At 42.5% G+C, this 23,823-nt stretch overlaps 1 protein-coding gene across 9 annotated transcripts in view; it reads right to left on the reverse strand.

The window, feature by feature from the left end:
• Window positions 1-1,392: 1,392 nt before the first annotated feature.
• Window positions 1,393-23,823, reverse strand: part of NTN4 (netrin 4) — a 132,976-nt gene continuing 110,545 nt past the window's right edge. For 8 of the 9 annotated variants that reach the window (XM_053251258.1, XM_053251253.1, XM_053251254.1 and 5 more), the window contains 5 exons: window positions 19,775-19,988; window positions 16,328-16,443; window positions 10,856-10,924; window positions 6,329-6,499; window positions 1,393-3,533 (listed from right to left, as the gene is read on the reverse strand). In XM_053251258.1, the coding sequence (XP_053107233.1) occupies window positions 3,400-3,533; window positions 6,329-6,499; window positions 10,856-10,924; window positions 16,328-16,443; window positions 19,775-19,988 (704 nt within the window). In that variant the 3' untranslated portion in view covers window positions 1,393-3,399. The remainder of the gene's footprint in view (window positions 3,534-6,328; window positions 6,500-10,855; window positions 10,925-16,327; window positions 16,444-19,774; window positions 19,989-23,823) is intronic. The other variant, XM_053251251.1, reaches the window with a different exon arrangement.

Raw genomic sequence — 23,823 nt, forward strand, 5'->3', positions numbered from 1 at the left:
CATGAAGTAAAGAAATCTTAAATGAGGCTAAATAGTAACAAAAAGCATATTTATTTTATTTATTTATTGTGTGTGTGTGTGTGTGTGTGTGTGTGTGTGTGTGTGTGTGTGTGTGTAAAACCTATGTGCCACAATAGAACATCATCCAATGTGGACGATGCAAGTCATTTAATGGTACTAGAGAAAGACATGCTGTTTTGGTAGCTCCAGGTCTTAACTCACATCAGTTTTGGAGGATGAATACAACTGAAGGAAACCCAGGCGGGTGCGCGGCTGGGGGAGTCAGTCTGTGACCTGCCTATGGGGAGGGGGGCCAAGGCAGTGGGCCCCCAGGCAACTGTCTCCCCTTGCCCTATTATAGTTATGCCCCTATGTGAATTGGGTTTATCAATATTACTTCCATTATGGAAAGCTTGTACTGACATGTGAATTTGAGAGCTCATAGATAAATTATAGTCTGTTTAGTGTTGTGCACTGAAAAGATGGAAAGCACTTTTTGCAGAAGTGACTGTGATCAAGTATGTCGTACAACGCTCTGGGCTCCTTGGAGGAAGAGCGGGATATAAATGTAATAATAATAATAATAATAATCTCCTTCATTGCACTGCTCAGAAGTGACTGTGATCTCCTTCACTGCACTACTCACATGAGTGGATCACTCATATTTATTTATTTAATTTATTTTACATTTTATATTCCACTCTTCCTCCAAGGAGCCCAGAGAGGTGTACTACATACTTAGGTTTCTCCTCACAACACCCCTGTGAAGTAGGTTAGGCTGAGAGAGAAGTGACTGGCCCAGAGTCACCCAGCAAGTATCATGGCTGAATGGAGATTTGAACTCAGGTCTCCCCAGTCCTAGTCCAGCACTCTAACCACTACACCACGCTGGCTCTCATATCAATCAGCCTGGATAGTACTCTTTCTCAAATTGACAGAGTTCATTCACACTCCTGTGAGAGAAGAAGATAGTGTACAGCCTCCAAATGGAACAGAATGCAGAATTTTGTTGTTGGCAATAAGGCTAAATAAGTACACTGTCCTGAAGCTATACAGAAAAGAGGAAAGAGCCTTCAAATAATATAACTAATTGCAAAGATTATAAAACAGTGCCTACATGAGGAGGCATACTATGTCACTGGTCACTCATAATACTAGGGCAGCACCAATACTAACTGCATCAAACAGGCGCAATTGCACTCATGCAGTCATATTCTCCTGTAGGAAACAATGTGTAAACTGGTGTGGGTGTGCGCACGCACGCATGTGTATGTGTAGAATAACACTTCAAAAAAAATACTGTAGCTTGAGTGCTGACAAAAATCTACATTTTGCTTATCTTTATATTTTAGCATTGCACAGGATACTGTAAAAAATGAATGCAAATTTATTGAAATCATAGGATTTTATTATATACATAAGATATAAAAACAAAATTTCAAAACAGTATCATTTTTGTGAATCCACAGGACCACAAGAGAGAGAACACACACACACACGAACCATGGACCAGGGTTACCTTTTTAAGGAAATGGCACTGCTGCTCTTCCTTTCCTTTTTGTCTATATAAACAGGACATGGTTTGCGCTGCTTTAAAGATGTATTAACAGAGAAGTGCAGAATCAAGTAATAAAAATGGCAATAGTTTGTTATATCCCATACATTGATGTTACTGTGGAAGTGTATGCATTGCAAACAGAAACAGAAGCAAACAAATTTACTTTCAAGTTTAAATACTATAAACAAAGATCAAGTCCAGCATGAAGAACAAACAAGTCCATCACATTTCAACACTTTTATCATTCCTGTTTTAAGAACTCTTTTTTGAAGCGTGTATAGTCTCATCATAGCTGATATCTATAAAATCAAACCATTAGTCTGAAGTTGGGACTTCAGTGCAAATATATTAGTTTTCAAAAAATTTCTTTAGCATTTTTGAGTTACTGCCAGACATGAAGGAAAACCATTCTTTCTACCCCCACTTGCCTTGGAGTTCTTCTGTTCCAATAGATTTTTTTGTGTGTGTGCCTTCACTGTTCCCCAGCAATATTTAAATTTTCACACCAGGAAGGGGCAGGCAATAAAGTGCTTTATACAATCAAATACTGACATGCGTGTAATGCCTCATAAGGGAAATACTCCCATTCGTACCTTATGGAACCAGTAATTTCTTAAAACCAAATTTTTGATAAAATGATAGGTTATAATTTAATTTCTGCTGCTGTTTTATGAGCCGTACACAAATTCTGGTGGCTTCAACCATTTCCTGTTGGCTTAACTGAGTAGAAGGTTTGACCTAGCTTCTTTAAGTGCCCCAGCTGATAATCCTGTGATTTTTAAGAATGTCCCACAAAGTTTTGTTGGATAAAGGCATGTCCTAATTTAGGTATTGTGGTATTACAGACAGTAAAGAACTTTTTTTGTAATGGTGTTCCCCCACCGATATGTGTCACTTCCATATATGTATAACCTCTAAAAATTTACAGTCGATATCTAATCAAAATCTTGCTTTTATTTTCAATATATCAATGTAAAGTATAAGCATTCTGTTGACTTGATTCTAAGGTTTAGGGCGATACAGCTGATGGTAGTCATTTTGTCCATCATCACTAGTATACAAACAAGCACATGAGACTGCGGTTCCAATCTTCAAATCACTGAGTTGCTGCCAGGCCCACTTACTTCAGAGGGAGCCGACAAAGCACCTGTGAAGCTGGGCACCATCAATATTAACTATGAAGTCTTACTTTAAAGGCTGTGATCACACAACATGTTCTGTTGGATCAGAGGCTCTCTTACCCCTGGACTTTGGGGCTGAAGTCCAAGGCCTCCACACACCCTGGGGCCCCCCAAATCCACTTTAGTCTGTCCTGGGTGTTGTGGTTTGTGCCCTCAAGAACCTATGTGTTAAAAAATGATGCTTAACTTGCAGTGGCGGGGAATGGGGCTCCAAAGGCCTTTAGGTCCAGGCTCCAAAATTACCCAGGTGTACCTCTGTGTTGAATACTTCCAGAATCAATGAAGCTCTGCTCAAATAGCTCACTTTATCCTGCTGAACAAGTGATTAGTAGGAAGGTAGAATGGATGGAGAAGCTCTGGGAGTGCAGCTGTGGAGCTACAGCCTGCTGAAACACTCACTGGCAGCTGGAACTGGGCTTCCATTGCACACTCCACTAGGGCTGCTGGATGGGGCTCTGCTCCACTGCTTGTGTGAGAGCTACACACACACTTTTTGCGTAAGCACAACTGGGACCAATGTGTTCAGGATCAGGATGAAAGGCTATGAATTGAACCCCCCCTCAACCCATTTGGCACTATTCCCTTACATTCCAATTTCTATTTCAGAAGTCTCCTTTCTCTCCATGAAGCTTGCATTTTGTGCATTAAAAACACCCCATTTCAACTGCAGTCTTTTAAAATTTCCAATACTTTTTTCCCGAGCGATGACTTCCACTGCTGGACAAAACTTTTCATATTAACTATCAGTCTGCCTGCTTGAACATCTTCATATCCAGCTACAAGATATTTCAAACCTGAAAGTAAAACAGACAGATATTTATTAGACTGAAATGTAAATACTGTAACATCTACGAAAGATATATAATTATGAGGGAGAAATTGTGTTTGTGTATGTGTGGTTTAGGGAGGAGAAGAAGAATACGACATATTCTTAGATAAAATTTGGTATCAGTTTCACTGTTGCAAATAGAGAGACCTTGTTTTCTGGATGGCCGATATATTTTGATTGCAGTTTGTGAAATATTCCCATGACTATGAGAACATTCTTATTGCAAATGTAACTTTTAAGGGATTGTATTTATATCTTCCTAGAAACAATGTGGTACCAAGAAATTGCCACATGGGAGCAACTTATTATTACTCCTTTGTTTTTTGTTTGGTTTAATATGCATGGCTACTTTTCCCAAAAGTATAAAAATAAAAGTGGACAGAGATATTTTCTCCTATTCTCCAAGGTTGCAAATATGTTCCGGAATTCCTGGAAACCTTTGCTTTTATGTTCACGAGTTGAGAGAACCTTCTGTTCTCTTTTCATGTTTGGCAGAGCTGCTGTAAAGGAATTAAGTCACTTTCCTATTTTATTTATAACCTTGGTATCTTGTCTTTTCTCTGAACAGCTATGGGAGTTTTCCTTGGAGGTTGTTGTCCACATAACAATCCTGTGAGGTCGGATAGGTTGAGAGACAGAGACTGGTTAAAGGTGACCTGCTGTGGGTTGTGGCTGACCAGGGACTCAAAACTAGGTCTCCTGTGAACTATGCAAGACAGGGAGGCTATTCACATGATGGGACAAAATCAGGCTAGCCTCTACTAGCCCGATTTCGTCCCATCGTGTGAACCACCAGGTTTGGCTGCGAGCCCAGTGGTTCCTTAGTGGGTAACCCGCTCAAGTAACCCGCTCCTTAAACCGGGTTTGCGGAGCAAGTGCTCCGCAAACCCGTTTTTTTAAATCGTGAGTAGCCGCTCCAAGCTGTGCTGTGGCTACTCACGAGGAGACCCCTGACCGAGAGGCTTAAAAGCAGCCTCCCAGCTCGGGGGTCTCTCCAGTATGCCCTGTGTGCTTGCGCAGGGCATACTAGAGCTTCCGGGGGCCACATGGCCCCTGATCCTCCCAGCCCCTGCCGGCTCCGTCACAGAGCTGGCAGTTGTGTGGCGGCCGATCTGGCCACCCAGGGCTCCCGCCCTGCTCGTCTGTTGGGAGAGCGGGCTTAGCCCGCTCTCCCCGCTAACCTGGACAAAGCGTGTCTCACTGATCGTGAGACCCACCCCAGGGTCTCTTTTGTACTTAATAACCTAGAAGTGCAGTTGCTTTGTGGAACTTGACATGTAATAACAAATTTTGTGAAGTGAAATAGCCATAATGTTGCATCAAGGAAAATGCTTGTCCTTGAGCGTTTTCTCTAACCTGGTAACTTCTGACTTTTCCCCCCATGGGGAGACCATTCCATTCTCTCTCAGTTACTCTGCGGGCAGGCACCTTCCCACCCGCCCCTTGACTGAGTGTGGGATATTCTGGTCACCTTTTGGGGCCAAGTAGAAATTTTTGGGGTCTCAGCTGACTGGCTGTGGTTGGGGCCTTTTTCTGCCTACTTCTCACTGACTTTGTTAAGGTTGTCACTAGATTGTTGTGAGGATAAAAATAACCATGTACCCTGCTCTGAGCTCCTTGGAGGAAGAGTGGGATAGAAATGTAAATAAATAAATAAATAAATAAAATAAAATTTGGTCACTTTACAGTTGAGTGTGGGTCAGGGTAGGTTAATTTGTATTGGTGTTGGGCTGGAGGGCAGTTATGTTGAGTGGGAATGTGGAGGAAGGCTTGGTGATCACGCAACTCTCAGGCTGGATCCGCTCTCACTTGGATGCATGCCAGCAAACGCTGCTCAGTGCCTCGTGACCTGGGTTGAAGTGTGCTGGCATGCATCCCCTCATTGGGGGTAACCTCATGGTCGAGATAAGGTTTGGACTAGTTCCGAGCAGAATCAAAGCCCGGTCCTTCGCCCTCCTGTGGGCATACCTCCTATGAGATTGACCCACATAGGGGATATCCACACTTTAGTTCAATTCCTCATTGAAGGTTTGTAATTATTTAATAAAGTGGCCCTAGTTTCTTCCAACTACACGTGTCCTGTCATTATTTGGGTCTGGGTTCGCAAAGAGGTGTGCAGCCAAGCTGACTATCCACACTTCATTGTTTTCAATGGAATGTGTATTCAGACAGACTTTCAGATCTGCTGAACTAGTCATGCATAAATACAATTTTTCACACAGCTAAAACTGGATAGGGGCATGTACAGCTGATTTATTACATTTCTGACAGAACTCAAAAAGGTGTCTCTATTATCTTGCCTGGCTAAATTAAACTCAGTACTATTGCTGGGTAAGGAATTCTGCACATTTGCTACTTGGAGAGAAGATGCCGATTGACAAATTCTGTAGGATGGCTTGGACATGATAATTAGTGCATGGTATAACAGATCCAAAATGAAGCTAAGATTGAAAGGAATGTCTAGCATCACATTTAAAAAGCTTTAATGAGAAAGAACAGTGATTGGCAGTTTAGTTTTCTGAAGCATCAATGTAACCGCCCCCTCCCCTTCTAACTCTCTGAATGTGGAACAAAAATAGAATGTATGCACAAAAGGCAATCTTTTCAGCAGGAATACATATGAGATAAAATTTAATTTAATTCCATTATCTGCATAGAAACTATAATATAAATAGTGCAGGGATGGAAGAAGAAATAATGAAGAAGAAATCAATATTCAACTGATGGAGACATACTTTTCATAATACAGTAAACACCTACCAGGATTTAGTATTGGGCAGGTGCAGCCTCTATTAGTCCATGATTCTGGAAAAAGAATCCGCTTTCCTTGGAAAATCTTAAGTTTTGTAGATTTCAATACTTTCTGGATCTTCACGTTGACCTCAGCATGGGAACCTTTATCATGAGCAGATAAAATCTTTGCCTTCAGCACTGTGGGAGACAATTTCAGAGCATATATTCTGTATCTCACATAGTGGTGCACTTTAATGTCAGGTGGCAGTTATGTATAAAGTTAGCCTGTGTGCACTTTCAGGGTGAGTGCAATTGTCTTGATTGATCAGACTAATGCAATACAAAAATGTTTCTGTATATTTTATTTGATGCAAAGAGAACAGAAACTTGATTTAGTGGAACAGAAACTGTGCCAGATATTCTGCTTGATGAGCCTGTTCAGTCTCTGCCAAAGACAGGGTGCAGGGAGATGCTCACTGACCTGATTTTTTAGGAAGTGCAGAGCACACAGCTGCTCCTTGCCATTGAAGTAACTGGGAACTGCTGCTTACTCATCATTTTAGGCATTTTTACAAAACTACAAAATACAGCAATGCTTTCCTGTAGCGTGGCTACTACATTACAGGATTAAAGTACATATGTTTTGATAAAGAAAAGTAATGGATTTAAAATATTCTAGCCATTCTAAGTTAGATTCATTCCTAGAAGTTTATAGAGAAAACGTTCCTGGGGGCTTCTCCTGCCCCTCTCTCTTAAGCTATGCATGGATGGATTTCAACTTATAGAGGCCTATCAATAGTTCTCAAAGGGAGCCCCTAATTGCCACCACAATAAAAAAAAAATAGCACAATACATACTTTATATTGGAGAAATATAAAGAAATGTGTCCACATTTCAAATGTTGCTTTGGTCTCACAATATGTCTTATTGCCAGGAAATACTCATATATTAGAACAAGCAATCTGTAAGGAAGCTTTTTATAAAGTGAACAAAATATGCATGCAACACTGGAAAAATCCTAAAGTCAAATTGGGTAGTATTACCTAGTGTTCGGAGTGTTTGGAAACCCCAGGGTGCTTGGGTAATCTGGAAACCCCAGGGCTCTTTCCAGATTAGACCCTGCAACATGGTCATGTCGTATCTCTGAAGTGTGCGTCCACACTTCCTGCATTGTGACACCACAGTCCCTATGCTGACAGCAGGGTGCCTTTCAGATTTCCAAAGCCTTGTTTAGAATTTAATCACTGCAATATGGTGCTATGACGTTGTATAACTGGTGTCAATAAAGTTGCTGTTTTTTCAGGTTGATAGTTTCCGCAAAACTGCTCCCCCTGCTGTTTACGTTTCAAATGCGATTTTCCTGAACTGGAGCATTTTCCTGCTGCTAGGCAGCGAATCTGGAAAGCGCCTTCCCCAGTAGGCATTGGTGTAACCTAATATCCTTTTACGCTTAGCACAGGTTTCAGACTGTTGCAGTCCATTACAAATGTCAGCTTTTTGTCACATCCAGCAACATATGACTACAAATATTTATATATCGCTTTTGGACAAAAGTTCCCAAAGCAGTTTACATAGAGAAATACATAATAAGTAAATAAGATGGTCCCCTGCTTCCAAAGAACTCATAATCTAAAAAGAAGCTTAAGACAGACCAGCAACAGCCACTGAAGGGATGCTGTGCTGGGGTTGGCTAGTGTCAGTTGCTCTCCCCCTGCTCAATAAAGAGAGTCACTGCTTTAAAAAGGTGCCTCTTTGCTCAGTTAGCATATTTTCTCTCTCTCTCCCTCTCCCCGCTTGTGTGTGTGTGTGTGTGTGTGTGTGTAACATCCAGCCAAAGAAAAATTCTGGTGAACTCAAAGGAACACTGCTTTGTGATGTTTTAGCTGAACCTAATAAACGTATTTTGCTACAACTAGTACTATGGAGTAGTGTCTCCATAGCTGTCAATATATATTTATGCATGTGTTTCCAGTACTGAAATTGCTTATGTAAGTGGAACATGTTCCAGATTTGGCCAGGCTCATGGTGGAGGGGGATGTTGTTGTTTTTCGAAAACAATGCACTTAGTTGAAAGACACATGACCGTCCTTCTTGCAATGGCTTGAAGAGGTTGATGGGAAGTCAAGCTGCTTTTCCTAGCTAGCACAAAGCCAAGTCAAATAGGTTTCCTTATTCTCCACAAGCTAGATGCTCAGGTAGGAGGGTTATAAGCTCAACTCTCTCTTGCCAACTGCTAGAACAGGGCTGCACAACTTTGGCTTCCCAGCTGTTTTTGGATCACAACTCCTATTATCCCCAGCCACGGTGGCCAATTATCAGGTATTATGTGAGTCCAGCATCTGCAGGAAGGCTGATGTTGTGTAGCTCTGCCCTGCAGCCTGACAACCATCTGCTGTGTTTGAAGGCCTTATGGCAAGTATTGGGCTTGGGTGCTTAGTGGACCTGCCAAGTGTTGGAGCTAGGACCCTGGCAGCATCAGCTCTCAGCTGCAATATCTCATAGTGACCACTGGGGATTTTTAGGGTCATGGATAAAAGTACGGGACTCCTCCCCTCTTTGTTCTTCCAGTGTTAGTCTCCATTTTGTTTCTCCTGAGATGGCTGTTGGTTTTGGTCTCTCTCTCTTCAGCCATGAGATAGAGCTAAAATTAAGCTGCAGGCTTTCCCCACATTTGTTTGTAACCTTTTCTTTAAACAAATCCTTGTAGTTCTTCAATACTAAAAAACTGTCTCAAGACCTCTTGCTTTGCTGCTTTCTCACCAAACTGGTTTTGCTTTGCTATTTGGGGACTGAACTGTCATTCTTCCCCTACACCAAGTTCCTTTCATACATTCCCAGTATAAAGTAATTTATTTGCTTGCATTGTGGTAGCAATTAGCAGATCCTTACTTTAAAAGATCTTCAGTCAGTTCTCAGGCATTGCTCCCTACTTAATAACCTGATTTGTATTGAGGGATGCTGGTTGAAATAAAGTTATATTTGCATAAATGCTCTTTTGAAGGCCAGAGGACACATAAGCAACATTTTAAAACCTGCCTTTCTTTTGAAAAATAAATGCTGTTACCATTACAGGAAATAGCTCTAACACCCCTAAGGCCAGGACAAGAGTTTAATGGAATACAGCCTCTTGAACCTCTCTTTGTAGGCCAATTTTAGTCATGAGACACATGTTATTTTTTCATACATGTTATGCTTTTGTGTAGCATGTAACAGGTGCAAAAAAATTCTGAAAGATTATGAAATTAATCATTTCAGCTTATGAGCTCATTTGTATAGTTGGAGTATTTCTGGCACTCTGTAGAGTTATTTGTTTGTGCTTTGTTTTAGTAAAGAAAAAAAATTACTCCTGCCACTGTGTGTTCTTGTGAGCTTGGAAATTAAAGAAGAGGATGCTTTTATAGTTAGCCTTATTGCCCACAACACATGTGTTCTGGATTTTTATGTCATTATGCTGTGAAGTGCTTGGAAAAAGAGCATAACAAACTTTTATTTTGATTATCCATGGGTATTTTCTCATTTACTCTGGATTGCATAAGATCAGAGGCAACAGGTCTAGTTTTCAGAAATAACAAATAAGCTGGCTGTCAGTATGCTTGTCCCCCACCTTACTGCCTGGTCCTCTGGATATGGAGAAGCTATGGCAGCATGAGCTGAGGTTTGTATCATAAGGTTGTTGATGTTCTCTGAGTGGTCCACTATGAATTCATACCTTTGTGATCTGTGCCTGCCTCTATTCAGGGAGGAGGCATGAGCTATGCACATTTGGACATGCACCCTTGCTCCACAGAGGTGGCTTGGGTCAGAATTCTTAAGGCTAAGCTCCAGACATTTCTGAATGAGACTCTGTGTAGGTGCAGATTCCATAGATGTGAGTGCACAAACACCACAAAGAAGAACAGCCACAATAGCACTGTACGTGAAACTGCCCAGCTTTACTGAACCTGCTTCTCAAACCTCGCTTGCCATATCTTTGCTGTAAATAAAGTTTTACTAGAGCAAATGTGCACCACTGCCAGATGTACTGTGCTACTTCCAATGGCTTTTATGATCCTGCTGCCTGAGGTGATAAGTGGTCCTCCCTGCCACCCAGTGTTGGGGAACCATCTTGACATTCGGCCCTTCATCACATTATGAAGCAGCTATGTTGACAATGGCTGACATACAGACTAATGAAGCACCAATGCTACATGAGATGCACCAAAGCTAGTGAGGAGTTCCCAACAGTGCATTGGCACTCATGGGGAGGGGATTTTAACGACCTTGCCTTTCCCCAGAAGCATTCTGTGCAACCCACAATATGTCCCTGAGAGCTCTGTGACCCTCAGACATATTTTTGTATTGCATAGAGAACTATGTGGGGAAGGGGAGGTAATCAAAATTCACTCCGCACCCCACCCCCACACAAGTGCCGACCTCTTCAACAACACCAGTGCATCTCATGTAGCACCAGTGCTTTGTTAGTCTCGATGTTGGCCAGTGTTCCTTTAACATACATTCCTGAAGTCATCCTTTACATTATTACATTATTATTACTATATTTAAATTTTAACTCACCATATGTATATTTCATGCCACAGAAGATCTTGGAGTTACCTAAAACTTGGTCTTTACATTCACATTTTCCTATGAAAATATAATACAAAAATATTTGATGAAATTTTTCAAGCAACAATTATCTCATATGATAATTGGAGTCCCCAGAAGACTTACATGGTTGTTTAGAACCATTGAGCTAGGAGGGAAATAGGATGGTTCAGATAATAGGGTATTGTTTAGGAGGCTAAATCCAAGTTTGACTAGTATTAAAGTGACAGCATTCTATTGTTGTTGCTTTCCTTGGTCAAATGCCACAAAACTTTCTAGTATGCATTTTATGGGTTTTATAGAAAACAAGCTGAACATCACTGACTTCTCTCCTTTTCCTGCCACATCCTTATAGCATAGTTTACTCTTCGAACACAATATAAACTTGATGATTCACTCAAGTCAAAAGCATTCAAAGACTTTAGCCTGCCCAAGTCCAAGAAAAAAGTTTCAGCAGCTGTAAAGAAGACAAAAGTGACTCAGTGGAAATGTGACTCATTGAATGCTTTGGTTTCCCATGGGAACAACCCTGGAGAAAGCTGCCCAGTGGCCCCCTCACAGCAACAAATTAACGTGAGAGGGCAGAAACACAACCACACAAGCTACATACTGCTTAACCCTTCAGTTTCCAGCCCACTCAAAATATATTCAGATATTGGACTGGGAGAAACCTGAACGTCACATAAGAGGTTTAGGGCCGAGAGCATAGCGAACAGAGCATAGCGGACAGGAATAGCTAACAGGACATAGGAGTTTTGCAGGAGTTTAGCGGGAAGTGTGCGGGGGAGCCTGGAACAAGCCCCAGTGATCACAAGGAGACTGGTGGAGAAGAGAACTAAGTACAAATCCCTTCCTCATATTCTTGGGGAAGGCTGCTTAGACAGTAAATACCTGACCATTACAGCTGAGACCTATCCTTCTAATAAGTTATCTCTAAATACTGTAAACAGCCAACAAAAACAGTATGAAGATAGAGGGCCAGCAGGGGAGGGGGCACTTCCCAGTGTATTGCACAGAGTGCCACATGTATTACTATTTGTCCCATGGGCAGAAGTCATGGTTGTGTGCTTGGTGCAAGGAGCTTCTGGCTCTCAGGGAGCAAGTTCGTTCCCTTGAGACCAAGGTGGCAGATCTGGAGAAGCTCAGAGAGACAGAGAGGCATGTGGACGAGACCTTCAGGGATGTGATAGAGACATCCCACTCCAGGGCTGATAGCTCCTGCTGTCAGGGAGAATGAGGGTCTTGGGCAAGGAGGACATCGGTCTGAGGAAGAGGGAAATGCTCCTTTAGAAGGGACCCCTTCCATGGATGATGAGTCCATATCCTCTCGCACAGGGGATATTCCTCTGGGGAGTGGGGGCCTCCTTGTAGTGAGTGATTCAATCATTAGAGGTATAGAGAGATGGGTTTGTGACCCGCGTGTTGACCTCACGGTGACTTGCCTGCCTGGTGCGAAGGTTGCGGACATCACGCAGCGTCTAGATAGGCTCTTAGGCAGTGCTGGGGAGGAGACAGCTGTTGTGGTGCATGTCAGCACCAATGATGTGGGGAAATGTAGTCGGGAGGTCCTGGAAGCCAAATTTAGGCTGATAGGTAGCATATTGAAGTCCAGGACCCACAAGGTAGCATTCTCAGAAATGCTACCTGTTCCACGCACAGGTACAGTGAGACAGGCAGAGCTGAGGGTTTTCAATGCGTGGATGAGATGTTGGTGCCGGGAGGAGGGGTTTAGATTTGTTAGGCACTGGGATACATTTTGGGGTAAGGAAGGCCTGTACAAAAGGGACGGGCTGCACTTGAACCAAGATGGAACCAGACTGCTGGAGCTTAAAATCAAAAAGGTTGCAGAGCAGCTTTTAAAATAACGGCTGGGGAACAGCTAATGGGAGCTGGGCAGTATCCCATTCGGCAAAAGCCATCCTTTAAAGTGCAAGGGTGCAAAGGATTCAGATAAAACAGAAGGGGGCAGAGCAGTACCGCATAAAGAGCAGACGGGAGACTGTGCCAGCTGGTCAAAGAGTCAAAAGAAAGATAGCATACATCAGGTGAGAGATTCAGCGTATAGGTGCTTATATGCCAATGCCAGAAGCCTCCGAGCCAAAATGGGTGAGCTGGAGTGCTTGATGGCTAACGCAGAAATAGATATAGTTGGCATAACAGAAACATGGTGGAACAGTGAGAACCAGTGGGACACTGTTATCCCTGGATATAAACTCTATAGAAAGGACAGGGAGGGGCGCCTTGGAGGTGGAGTAGCACTGTATGTTAAAGAAGGCATAGAATCTAACAAGCTAGAAAACCTGGGTGGGCTGGAGTCCTCCACAGAAACCCTGTGGGTGACAATACAAGGCCTGAAAGGGAACGTGCTACTGGGGACGTGCTATTGCCCTCCTGATCAAAACGCTGACAGTGACTGGGAGTTGCAGCAGGAAATCAGGGAGGCGTCAAGGAGAGGCAGGGCTGTAATCATGGATGACTTCAATTACCCACACATACACTGGGTAAATTCACAGTCAGGTCATGACAAAGAGGTCAAATTTCTAGATACACTAAATGACTGTGCCCTAGAACAGCTGGTTTTGGAAGCAACCAGAGAGAAGGCAACCTTGGACTTAATTCTGAGTGGCAGCCAGGATCTGGTGCGGGATGTCAGTGTCATCGACCCTTTAGGGAACAATGACTACAGTGCTATCAAATTCAGCATACATGTGGGGAGAGAATCACCAAGGAAGTCTAACACAGACATTTTGAATTTCAGAAGAGGAAACTTCTCTAAAATGAGAAGTATGGTGAAAAGGAAGATGAAAGGGAAAATCAGGAAAGTAACTTCGCTCCAGAAGTGTCTACTCAAAACCACTTTGCTCCATGGAGTTTACTCAAAACCACAGTACTAGAAGCCCAGTTAGATTGTATACCCCAAAAGAGGAAAGGTACCACTAAGTCCAGGAAGATGCCAGCATGGCTAATGGGTACTGTCAAGGAAGCCATAAAAGGGAAGAAGACTTCCTTCCGAAATTGGAAGGCCTGTCCAAATGAAGAGAACAGAAAGGAACACAAACTCTGGCAAAAGAAATGCAAGGCAACAATATGGGAGGCAAAAAGAGAGTTTGAGGAACATTTAGCTAAAAGCATCAAGGGGAATAACAAAAACTTCTTTAAATACATCAGAAGCAGGAAACCTGCCAGGGAGGCAGTTGGACCATTAGACAACGAGGGAGTGAAAGGGATTATTAAGGAGGATATGGAGGTTGCAGAGAAGCTAAATGAGTTCTTTGCGTCTGTCTTCATGGCAGAGGATACTGAGCATATACCTGTTCCTGAACCAGGCTTTTCGGGGATTGCGGCTAAAGAACTGAGCCAGATAAAAGTGATGAGAGATGATGTTCTAAACTGTCTGGAAAAACGGAAAACTTACAAATCACCAGGGCTGGATGGCATCCATCCAAGAGTCCTCAAAGAACTCAAATGTGAAATTGTTGACCTCCTTGCTAAAATATATAACTTATCCCTGCAATCAGGTTCTGTACCAGAGGACTGGAGAGTAGCAAATGTAACACCGATTTTCAAGAAGGGATCCAGGGGTGATCCGGGAAATTACAGGCCGGTTAGCTTAACATCCGTTCCAGGCAAATTGATGGAAAGTAACCTCAAGGATAAAATTGTAAAGCACATAGAAGAACAGGCCCTGCTGGGAGTGAACCAGCATGGGTTCCACAAAGGTAAATCTTGCCTGACCAACCTTTTGGAGTTCTTTGAGAGTGTCAACAAGTGTGTGGATCAAGGTGATCCAGTTGACAAAGTATACCTGGACTTCCAAAAAGCTTTTGACAAAGTTCCTCATCAACAAATCCTGAGGAAACTTAGCAGTCATGGGATAAGGGGATAAGTACATGTGTCGATTGCTAACTGGTTGAAAGAAAGGAAACAGAGGGTAGGTATAAATGGAGAGTTTTTGCAATGGAGGGAAGTAAGAAGTGGGGTCCCCCAGGGATCTGCACTGGGACCGGTGCTTCTAGAAGTAGGGGTAAGCAGCAAGGTGACCAAATTTGCAGATGATACCAAACTCTTTCGGGTAGTGAAATCCATAACTGATTGTGAAGAGCTCCAAAAGGATCTCTCCAAACTGGGTGAGTGGGCGACAAAGTGGCAAATGCGGTTCAAATGCGGTTGGCAAGTGTAAAGTGATGCACATTGGGACGAAGAACCCCAACTTCAAGTATATGCTGATGGGATCTGAGCTGTCGGTGACTGACCAGGAGAGGGATCTTGGGGTCGTGGTGGACAGCTTGTTGAAAGTGTCGACTCAATGTGCGGCAGCTGTGAAAAAGGCCAGTTCCATGCTAGGGATCATTAGGAAGGGGATTGAAAATAAAACTGCTAATATAATGCCCTTATACAAAACCATGGTGCGGCCACACCTGGAGTACTGCGTACAATTCTGGTCACCACATCTAAAAAAGGACATTGTAGAACTGGAAAAGGTGCAGAAGAGGGCAACCAAGATGATCAAGGGCCTAGAGCACCTTTCTTATGAGGCTAGGCTACAACACTTGGGGCTATTTAGTTTAGAAAAAAGACGACTGCGGGGAGACATGATAGAGGTCTATAAAATAATGCATGGTGTGGAGAAAGTGGATAGAGAGAAATTCCTGGGTAGACCAGTCTCCGAGGTGGGCTGACACGCTAAGTCGGGAGCAAAGGGCTGGTCTTCTCACCAATCCCAATTGGTAGGCCAGCTCTCCCTGGAAAGAAGTGCATTCTGAGGCCCATTTTCCCAGAAAAATGGGCGTCAAAATGGCGGCCGAATCACGCGAGTTGATTCAAGTGAATCAAGGTTGATTTGTCAAGGCAGCCATCCAAGCCAGCTGTTCTCAGTGAATGAAGTTTTTTTCTATATGATTCGACATCGAAACACAAAAATTGATTTGTGCACACTCCTAAGACCAATGTGGATAGATTGAATGATCTTATCCTGGGCTCTGTTGTTTATACAATTTAACTCAGTGGTTGGGGGTGGGTGAAAAACAGCACTTAGCAATTCGGATAACCATCTAATTGCATGATTGTGACTAACACCAAATTTAAATCCAACATGAGATCTAGTATTTAAATCCTGGGTCGAGCATATATGTTTTTCAGTTCAGATGATCATTTGTATATATGTTGAGGGATCTAATCACACATTGAAAGTATTGTTTGAAATGGCCCATTGAGAACACATATTGGGAACTAGGTCCCATTGAATCCTGTGGGTCTTGCTTCTGAGTAAATTAGTTTAGAATCAGCTTGCAAATTATGTAGGTTGCTGATAATGAATATAATCTTACCTTCTTTCATTTTTTCTTCACTTTTAAACATCTTTCAGATCCAAAGTAACACCTCTGTACTAACACCTTACTGTACTATACTTGTTTGTGGAAATGGTTGAGTCTGCATTCTTACCTGAATGTCGAAGGGCAGAATATCCTTGTTCATCTTCCCACCCCCATGCTGGTTCACTCTCATTATATGCAGAATATAAACCAGGGATTTCATGGTACCAATCTATGTCTGCACTGCTGAAATGAAAGGAACACTATGAACTGTATCCTATCAAATTAGCCCATTTCAAGTTTATTGTTACAGCAAATTTGCCTTGACAAAGAATAGGAAACCAGAAGCAGTCAAACATTTTGTTATTACTAATATTTCAAAGGTGTGAGTGTTGTCAGAAAAGGGACTTACTTACCTCAATAGGTTTCCCACAACTGATAACTTCTTGAAGTGCCTAACAGAGTCTTGGGAATGGCCATATACCCATAGCTAAGTTCTTGCAATAGGGGTGGCCCTAGGAGAAGCCCACTCTACCAGGGGCATAGCAAGGATGAAGGGAGCCCTGGGACAAAAAGTGAAAATGGGCCCCTGCCTTCCCACCTTCTTCTTGGGAGAGGCAGGAGGGAGAGAGCAAAGCACAAGGTTCTGCCCAGACAGTGGGCCCCCATCTCTGAGGGGCCAAGGGATATTTGCTCCCCACCCCCGTTGCTACTCCCCTGCACCCTATCCCTCAGTTCAGTGTTTCTTAGCCCTGGAAATTAACACCCATTTCTCAAAGAAATATCAAAGTGAAGAGTATGAGGCCCTGCTCGAACATAATGCAAAAACAGAGGTAAATGTGCCAGAGGTTGGAGTTTATGATCGTCCAAATTTGTGAAGCTGCAGTTTTGTCACCCAACCATGGCTCCATTTTGAGTTTCAAACCTGAATTTGAACCCTCATTTTGTTGTGAGTTTCACTGCTGAAACCTGAGGTTTGAAGGCACCATTATGGTGTCTGAATTCTGCTGCTGCTATAAACTGAGTTTTGTGCGAAGCTCTTCCCACAATCATAGAGAGACTGGTTCAGAGCAGCTCAGAAATGCATCAGTTCTAGGTGGCCACATTTCTTGCTGGCCGCCTCTCAGAGTTGATATTCCGCCCTCTGCCATCTCCTTACTCCTCCTGTTGCTGCTTGAAAACAGGGATGCTGTGTCCCTAGAGTCCATGCAACCCCTGCTAACTTGGCAAAGAGGCACCTTCTAATGTGGTGATTCTCTTTATTTAGCAGGGGGAGAGTAACTGGCTCTATCCACCCCCAGCACAGTACCTCCAGTGACTGTTGCTGGTGTCTATCTTATGTTTCTTTTTAGACTGTGAGTCCTTTGGGGACAGGGAGCCATCTTATCTTAATTTAAAGGGACAGAATCACATTGGAGCAAGCACACTCCCCCCTGCATGTTTTGGACCTTGCGTAAACTACATGCATAAAGCCCCCGCTTCTCTTTAAATGTGGATGCTTAAAACGCATGTTACTCCTCCTGACCAAAAGTGGCTTCACCAGGCGCTCCCTTTCCGGGCAGCTAACAGCTCTCAGAAACACCAGCCGCAATTAATTTGCATAGATCTACCCTAGGCTCTGGGAGCAACTGCGTGGTTATGACATGGCATCAATTTTGCTGGTGGACTGTCCCTTCTCCCACCCTCCCACCAACCAACCCACCACCCTTACCCCAATTTCTCAGTAGCTGTTCTGCATCTCTCCCCCAAGACCATGCATCTGGAAGTGCCCCTTGCCATCTTGTGGTATCAATAATTGTACTTGTGCATGACCATGTAGCTTGAGAGTTCTTGCAAAGGTAGTAGTGCAAGTGGTGTGAGGAAACGGTTAAAATGTCTTTGGCCTGCCGAAGGTGGGTGATCAATGCCGAAAAGGCACGACACACTGAGCATGTCCCTTCTAACATAGTAGCCAACCCTGACAACCCTGCTTTACTGATGTGCTTATGCCTGGTGACGTGAGCAGAACAGAGCTTGCTGGGATGCAGCCTGAGCGGACTAGGAAGAGGGAGGTGTTCCTTTGTCCAGAAACCAGAGATTTCCAAACAGCAGTTGATCATGCCAGTGGCATGATTCTCGGCTTCACAGATTAACCACAGCACAGTCTACCCATGTTTTCATGTGACATCTGAATGGGGCCTGACTGTATGCAGACACATTCCTTGAAGAACTACAGTTCATTTATTTCATGTTCAATTTATATGGACAACCATGGATGAAGAATGTTGTGTCATTACACTGGGAAACATATAGCAAAAGTATAATTTTACAAAATCTATCATTTATACATATACATCTGCATTTCATGGTTATTGGTATAAAAAGTCTTGTGGAAATATTTTGTGATAGATAATTTCAGTTGAGTGGTCTGGAATGCACAAGATCTATAAAAGGATCTATTTGCATAGTTTCTCTAGGCATAGAATTTAGCATTCTAGGTCTTTCCTTATATGGTTTGTTCTTCTTTGGCATCTCAGAGGTTGCAGCTTGACCTTGCTCCCAAATATGCCAGTAGGAGTTTTCCCATTTAGACATCCCTTCTCCATTGTCTTTGTAGTTAGACCAAGCAGCTTTTGTATCACCTACAGCACTTGCTGGCTGAATTTTTTAGCCTGAAAACACCAGAACTTCCCTTCAGATTATATAAACCAAGCAATAGTCTCTGAATAGAGATGTCCCAGGGAGTTCTTACTGCAATATATTTTTATTCACGTTAACAGTAGGCATTAAGAAATGCAAAAAAAAACCCCTACTGAGATCTCTGGTAAGTCAATTGCTGAGGTCAATATTTAATAGGTTTGAAATATCATGTTCATCTCTAAACCAGTGTTTTCTCACTTGTAAATGAGGATACATTAGGCATGTCAGCAACATCAGAGGTATTCAGGAAAGCTTTTAATGTTGCCCAAAGAAAGGATTCACAAGTGACTTGCACATCTTTTTTAATACTTTCAATAATGTCCCAAGTGGTAACTCTTGTATATCTGATGCTAGAAGACATGAATTCTAGATTTAATTTCTGCATCCTCCCACAGGGGGGGGGGGAGAAACCACTACTCTGGAGGTTAGCCTGAGGCATGGAAAGAGGACGTGAGCAGTGTTCTCTCTAAGGCGTGCACGTGTGAATGCTCACACAGTTTTTGATATCCACTCAGTTAATTTTAGATCCCGCTCAGGTTGAATCAGGAAGACCTCACTCTGAATGCATGTGTGCACACACTGCCTTGATACTGCCACTCAGAACAACATTCATTCCACACACAGATGAAAAAAATTACAGAGAACATTGGGTGTGAGTCACTCACACATCTAATTTTCAGTGATTCCAGGTAAAGTCTGATATCATTGTGGCACCATTCACTGATTTTCAAGATTAAGGGCTTCATAGTGAATAACAGAAAAATGATTGGTGCATCAAATTCTGTAATTGCTCTAGACTGCTATCCTCTTCCTCCCCTCTATTTCAAACACATATTACAGATAAATGTCCTGTCCCCCTAAGGTCTGGCTATCTTTAGTAATATGTTTGTCTACTCACCTGTTGATGCAGTCACCATTTAGTGGGTCACAATTTCCTGCACAATCACATGGCCGGCAGCCATAATCTCCAAATCCCCAGTATCCTACCATACACCTATCACACTGAGGACCGGCCACTCCAGGTTTGCAGGGACAATCACCATTGTTGGGATCACAGAAGGTGCTATTACTAAAGGGAAGTATGGCTGATCCAACAGGATGGCAGGAGCACACTGCAATATTAAAGAATATGTATATGATTATTGTCTCTGAGGAGAAAAACTAGCAAGACTAGATACTTATGCAGTATATAGATTTGTTGTAACTGAAGCTTAATTATTCCTCTTGTTTTACATTTTGGATTCAAGGGTTCAACAGATATGGGGATATAAATCTCTACAGCTATCACCCCCTCCCAACTCTCTCCCTAAGGTTATGTTTCCCGTTCATCACTTCTAAAGCATGTGCAATCTACAGAATCTACAGCTGAAGATGAAATAGACAGGTTAGACTGGTACTTAAGTGTTAAGGACTAAGGATTTCTTTTACGTTTATGTTGGCAGATGAATCTTGCTTTGTATGGTCACAATCTGGACTAGCCACAAGGACCAGGAAAACCTGGGTTCAAATTCCCACTCAGCCATCAAACTCACTGGGTAACCCTGGTTCCATCACTATATCTCAGTCTAACTTACCCTACATTGGCACTTTCCAGATTAGCCGCTCAACAGCAGCAAAATGCTTCCGTTCAGGCAAATCGCATTCAAAATGTAAATAGTAAAGCACCCATCAGAGGGAGCCGTCTCACAAAAACGACCCCCCCCAACAAACAAACAAACCCAGCAACCTTTTTACGCCGGATAAACGTTAAAAGGCATTGGAAATTTGAACGGCACTCTGCTGTCAGTGTAGGGACTACCAGTATCCTACCATATACCTATCACACTGAAGACTGGTCACTCCAGGTTTGCAGGGACAATCATCATTGTTGGGATCACAGAAGGTGATCAGCACAGGAAGTGGGGAAGCACACTTCAGAGATATGTTGTGACCCTGTTACAGGGTGTAATCTGGAAAGCACCATGGTTGTTGAAAGAACAAAAGTGGGACAGAGGGATTTAATAATAGATATATATGACAAAATCACATGGTACAGCCCTCCTAGACTACATCACTTTAGACTTCAAAATTACATGTTGCAATACTTTCTTGTATATTACACTCCATAACAGAGAAAACAAAATCTCAGGAAGGGAGATTATTAATCTCAGGAAGGGAGGTTATTAGGATCCTTCTCCCTAGTATGCTAGTTTTCTGCGTGCAGAGATTTTTTTTACATAAAGTCTCTGCATGCAGAAAGCTAGCATACTGTACAAGGGAGAAGGTTCCTAATAATCTCCCTTCCTGAGATTAATAATCTCCCTTCCTGAGATTTTGTTTTCTCTGTTATGGAGTGTAATATATGAGCAAATATTGAAATACGTAGTTTGCCTTCAATACTCCAGTACTTTGCCTGCAATTTGAAGTGGTTAAGATCAGGAAGTAATCTGCCACATGATTTAACTGAAGAAGATTTAACACTCATCTGTTATTACCTGACATGTCTGCACAAAAAGTAATTTTGACTTTAACATAATGTGCCACAGTTACATTGCTTAAGGATCAAACTAGATGTGATGGTGGATCTGTCCCCATCATGTAGAAAGGTCAAGATCTGATTTAACAGCAAAAGGGGTACTCAGGTGTGGGGTTCCAAGCGTTTCCCCCCACATGTGGCATCATCCTTTAAAAAAACACCTTTTTTCCCATGAGGAGAAAATGGAGGAAGTTTTCACCTCAGCCAATATGTTCTTATAAACAAATTCATGGAGGACATGTCTATCAGTGGATACTAGTCTGGTGACTATAGGCCACTTTCAGCCTCTAAATACCAGTTGCAGGGAAGTTGCAGGATGCCAGTTGCAGGATGCCTCTAAATACCAGTTGCAGGGAAGCAACAGCAGGAGAGAGGGCATGCCCTCATCTCTTGCCTATGGGTTTCTCAGAGGCATCTGATGGGCCACTGTGTGAAACAGGATGCTGGAATAGATAGGCCTTGGGCCTGATCCAGTAGGAATGTTCTTATGTTCTTAATTCCTCATTTCCTCAGCTATCCACTTTCTAAATAGGATTATGACGACTGTTGTGGAAGTGTCACTAGAAAAATATTGGTTGGATCCAATATGTATGTGGAAGGAAAATAGCTGCTTATACAGGTCTGCAAATGCTTGTGCAAGAGTCTATGCAAAGGGTTCATACAGTAGTGTTACAGGTTAATCCTATAGTAGCTCTCTTGCTTCCGTTTGTGCCAGAAAGGTTATGTGAGCAGAAAAACATCTTTGGATTTAATTTCACAAAGTGCAGTACTCCAGTGTGAAATGTAGAACAACTCTTTTGTGATGGGAGCAACACCTTCCTTAAGAAGAAGGACACCTTTGGATGGATGAGGGCGGAGAGGCGGGCAGGAAGGAAAGCATTTGGTTTAGTCTAACGCATTACTAGAATCATCTTGGTGGCTCTGTAAACTGTATTGGGACTGCTGAGGACACATAAGGAAGCCCTGATGGTGTTGAGGATGAGCGGTTGCGCAAGCAGCACTGCTGCAGTCACTCCTGTTCACAGCAATGCAAGCCACTGCAGCAGTACTGCTTGTGCAACCACTTGTCCTCAGCAGTGTCGGGGCTGCCTTGCACATCCTCAGCAGCCCCAATGCAGTTTGCAGCATCTGTGATACACAGTGCAGTGTATCAGCAACTGCCCAGACCTAGACCTGCTTTAGTTTCAGCAAGGTGACTGTATTCTGTACCATGCACCATGCTCTGGGACGCAAGGGTGACAAAGAAACCCACAAAATATCTCAGATTCAATGTAACTGAGATTCCAGAATATAATAAACATTTATCAATTCTCAGCAAAGTATACCTATTTCTGTATAAGTGTCTCTTGATGCAGAAAATAAACTGAATCTCAATGCATTTGGTCTGTGTTTTTGGAGCTGTCGATTCAGCTTTTGATAGCTGGGCTCGAACGCTATGAACATGCATCAGTGGGAGTGCAAGTATTTAAGATTTATTTGGATAAAGTTAGTAAACCTGTTTTATTATTCCTGATTGCATTACAGCAGTCTTAAAAACTCATAAAGGTGGTTAAAAATGGGGGAAATTCTATGTAACCTTCAAGCAGATTGCCATAGTTACCATGTTAAATAAGAGAATGCCCTGTTTTATCTAGTACACACCCACTCCTGAGCAAATATTGCACATTGTTCGCTGAAGAGTATGCTTAATGTTGCCTACGGTTTGTGGCTTTACAGCTCCTTCATTTGCTTTGACCTTGAAGGGGTTTTTTTTTTGTTGTTGTTGTTTTGTTGTTGTTTTTTTAATTTTTCATTGCTCCTCAGTGCTTGAGCAATAGTGTTGACTTGAACTGGTAATAGCTACAGAATTCCATCATCTCCTATATATGAATAAAAGGTTATCAGACATGTCCTCATCAACACAAACTAAGCATGACACAAAGGCTATTTTTTCTCTAGATATTTTATCTCTGTTTGATCTCCTCAGAGCACAAGCCTACTGTTTGGCTGGAGCTCTCCTTGCACAACTTTATAGAGTAAGTGAAAAGCTATGACCAAACCATTTCATTCAGGAAATAACTGTCTCCTCTGTTAGCTCTATCATGTGTCACTCTGACTCTAGTGTTGTCAACTGCTCACAGATGATAGCAGCTGAACATAAAACTGGGATGGTTGCCCAGGAATGAATGTTGTGGCTTGGAGGCAACAGCTGAAAGGAATTTGCTTTGTATCAATAGATCCTGAAGGAAAAGCACATTGATCAGGAATAAGTCAGTAAGGAAAACTTCAAGCAAGACCCTTTATTGTGGGAAATGCATTTATAATCTATATAAAATTCTCTGGCAGACATGAAGAAAATTACTCAAAATAGCCCCATTGAATTTAAATTAAATTAATTTCAATAGCACTACTTTGAGTAATTTTCTTCATCATGTCAGCCAATATATGTAAAA

The sequence above is a fragment of the Hemicordylus capensis genome, chromosome 5 (genome assembly GCF_027244095.1).
Source record: "Hemicordylus capensis ecotype Gifberg chromosome 5, rHemCap1.1.pri, whole genome shotgun sequence".
NCBI classification, from domain to species: Eukaryota; Metazoa; Chordata; class Lepidosauria; order Squamata; family Cordylidae; genus Hemicordylus; species Hemicordylus capensis.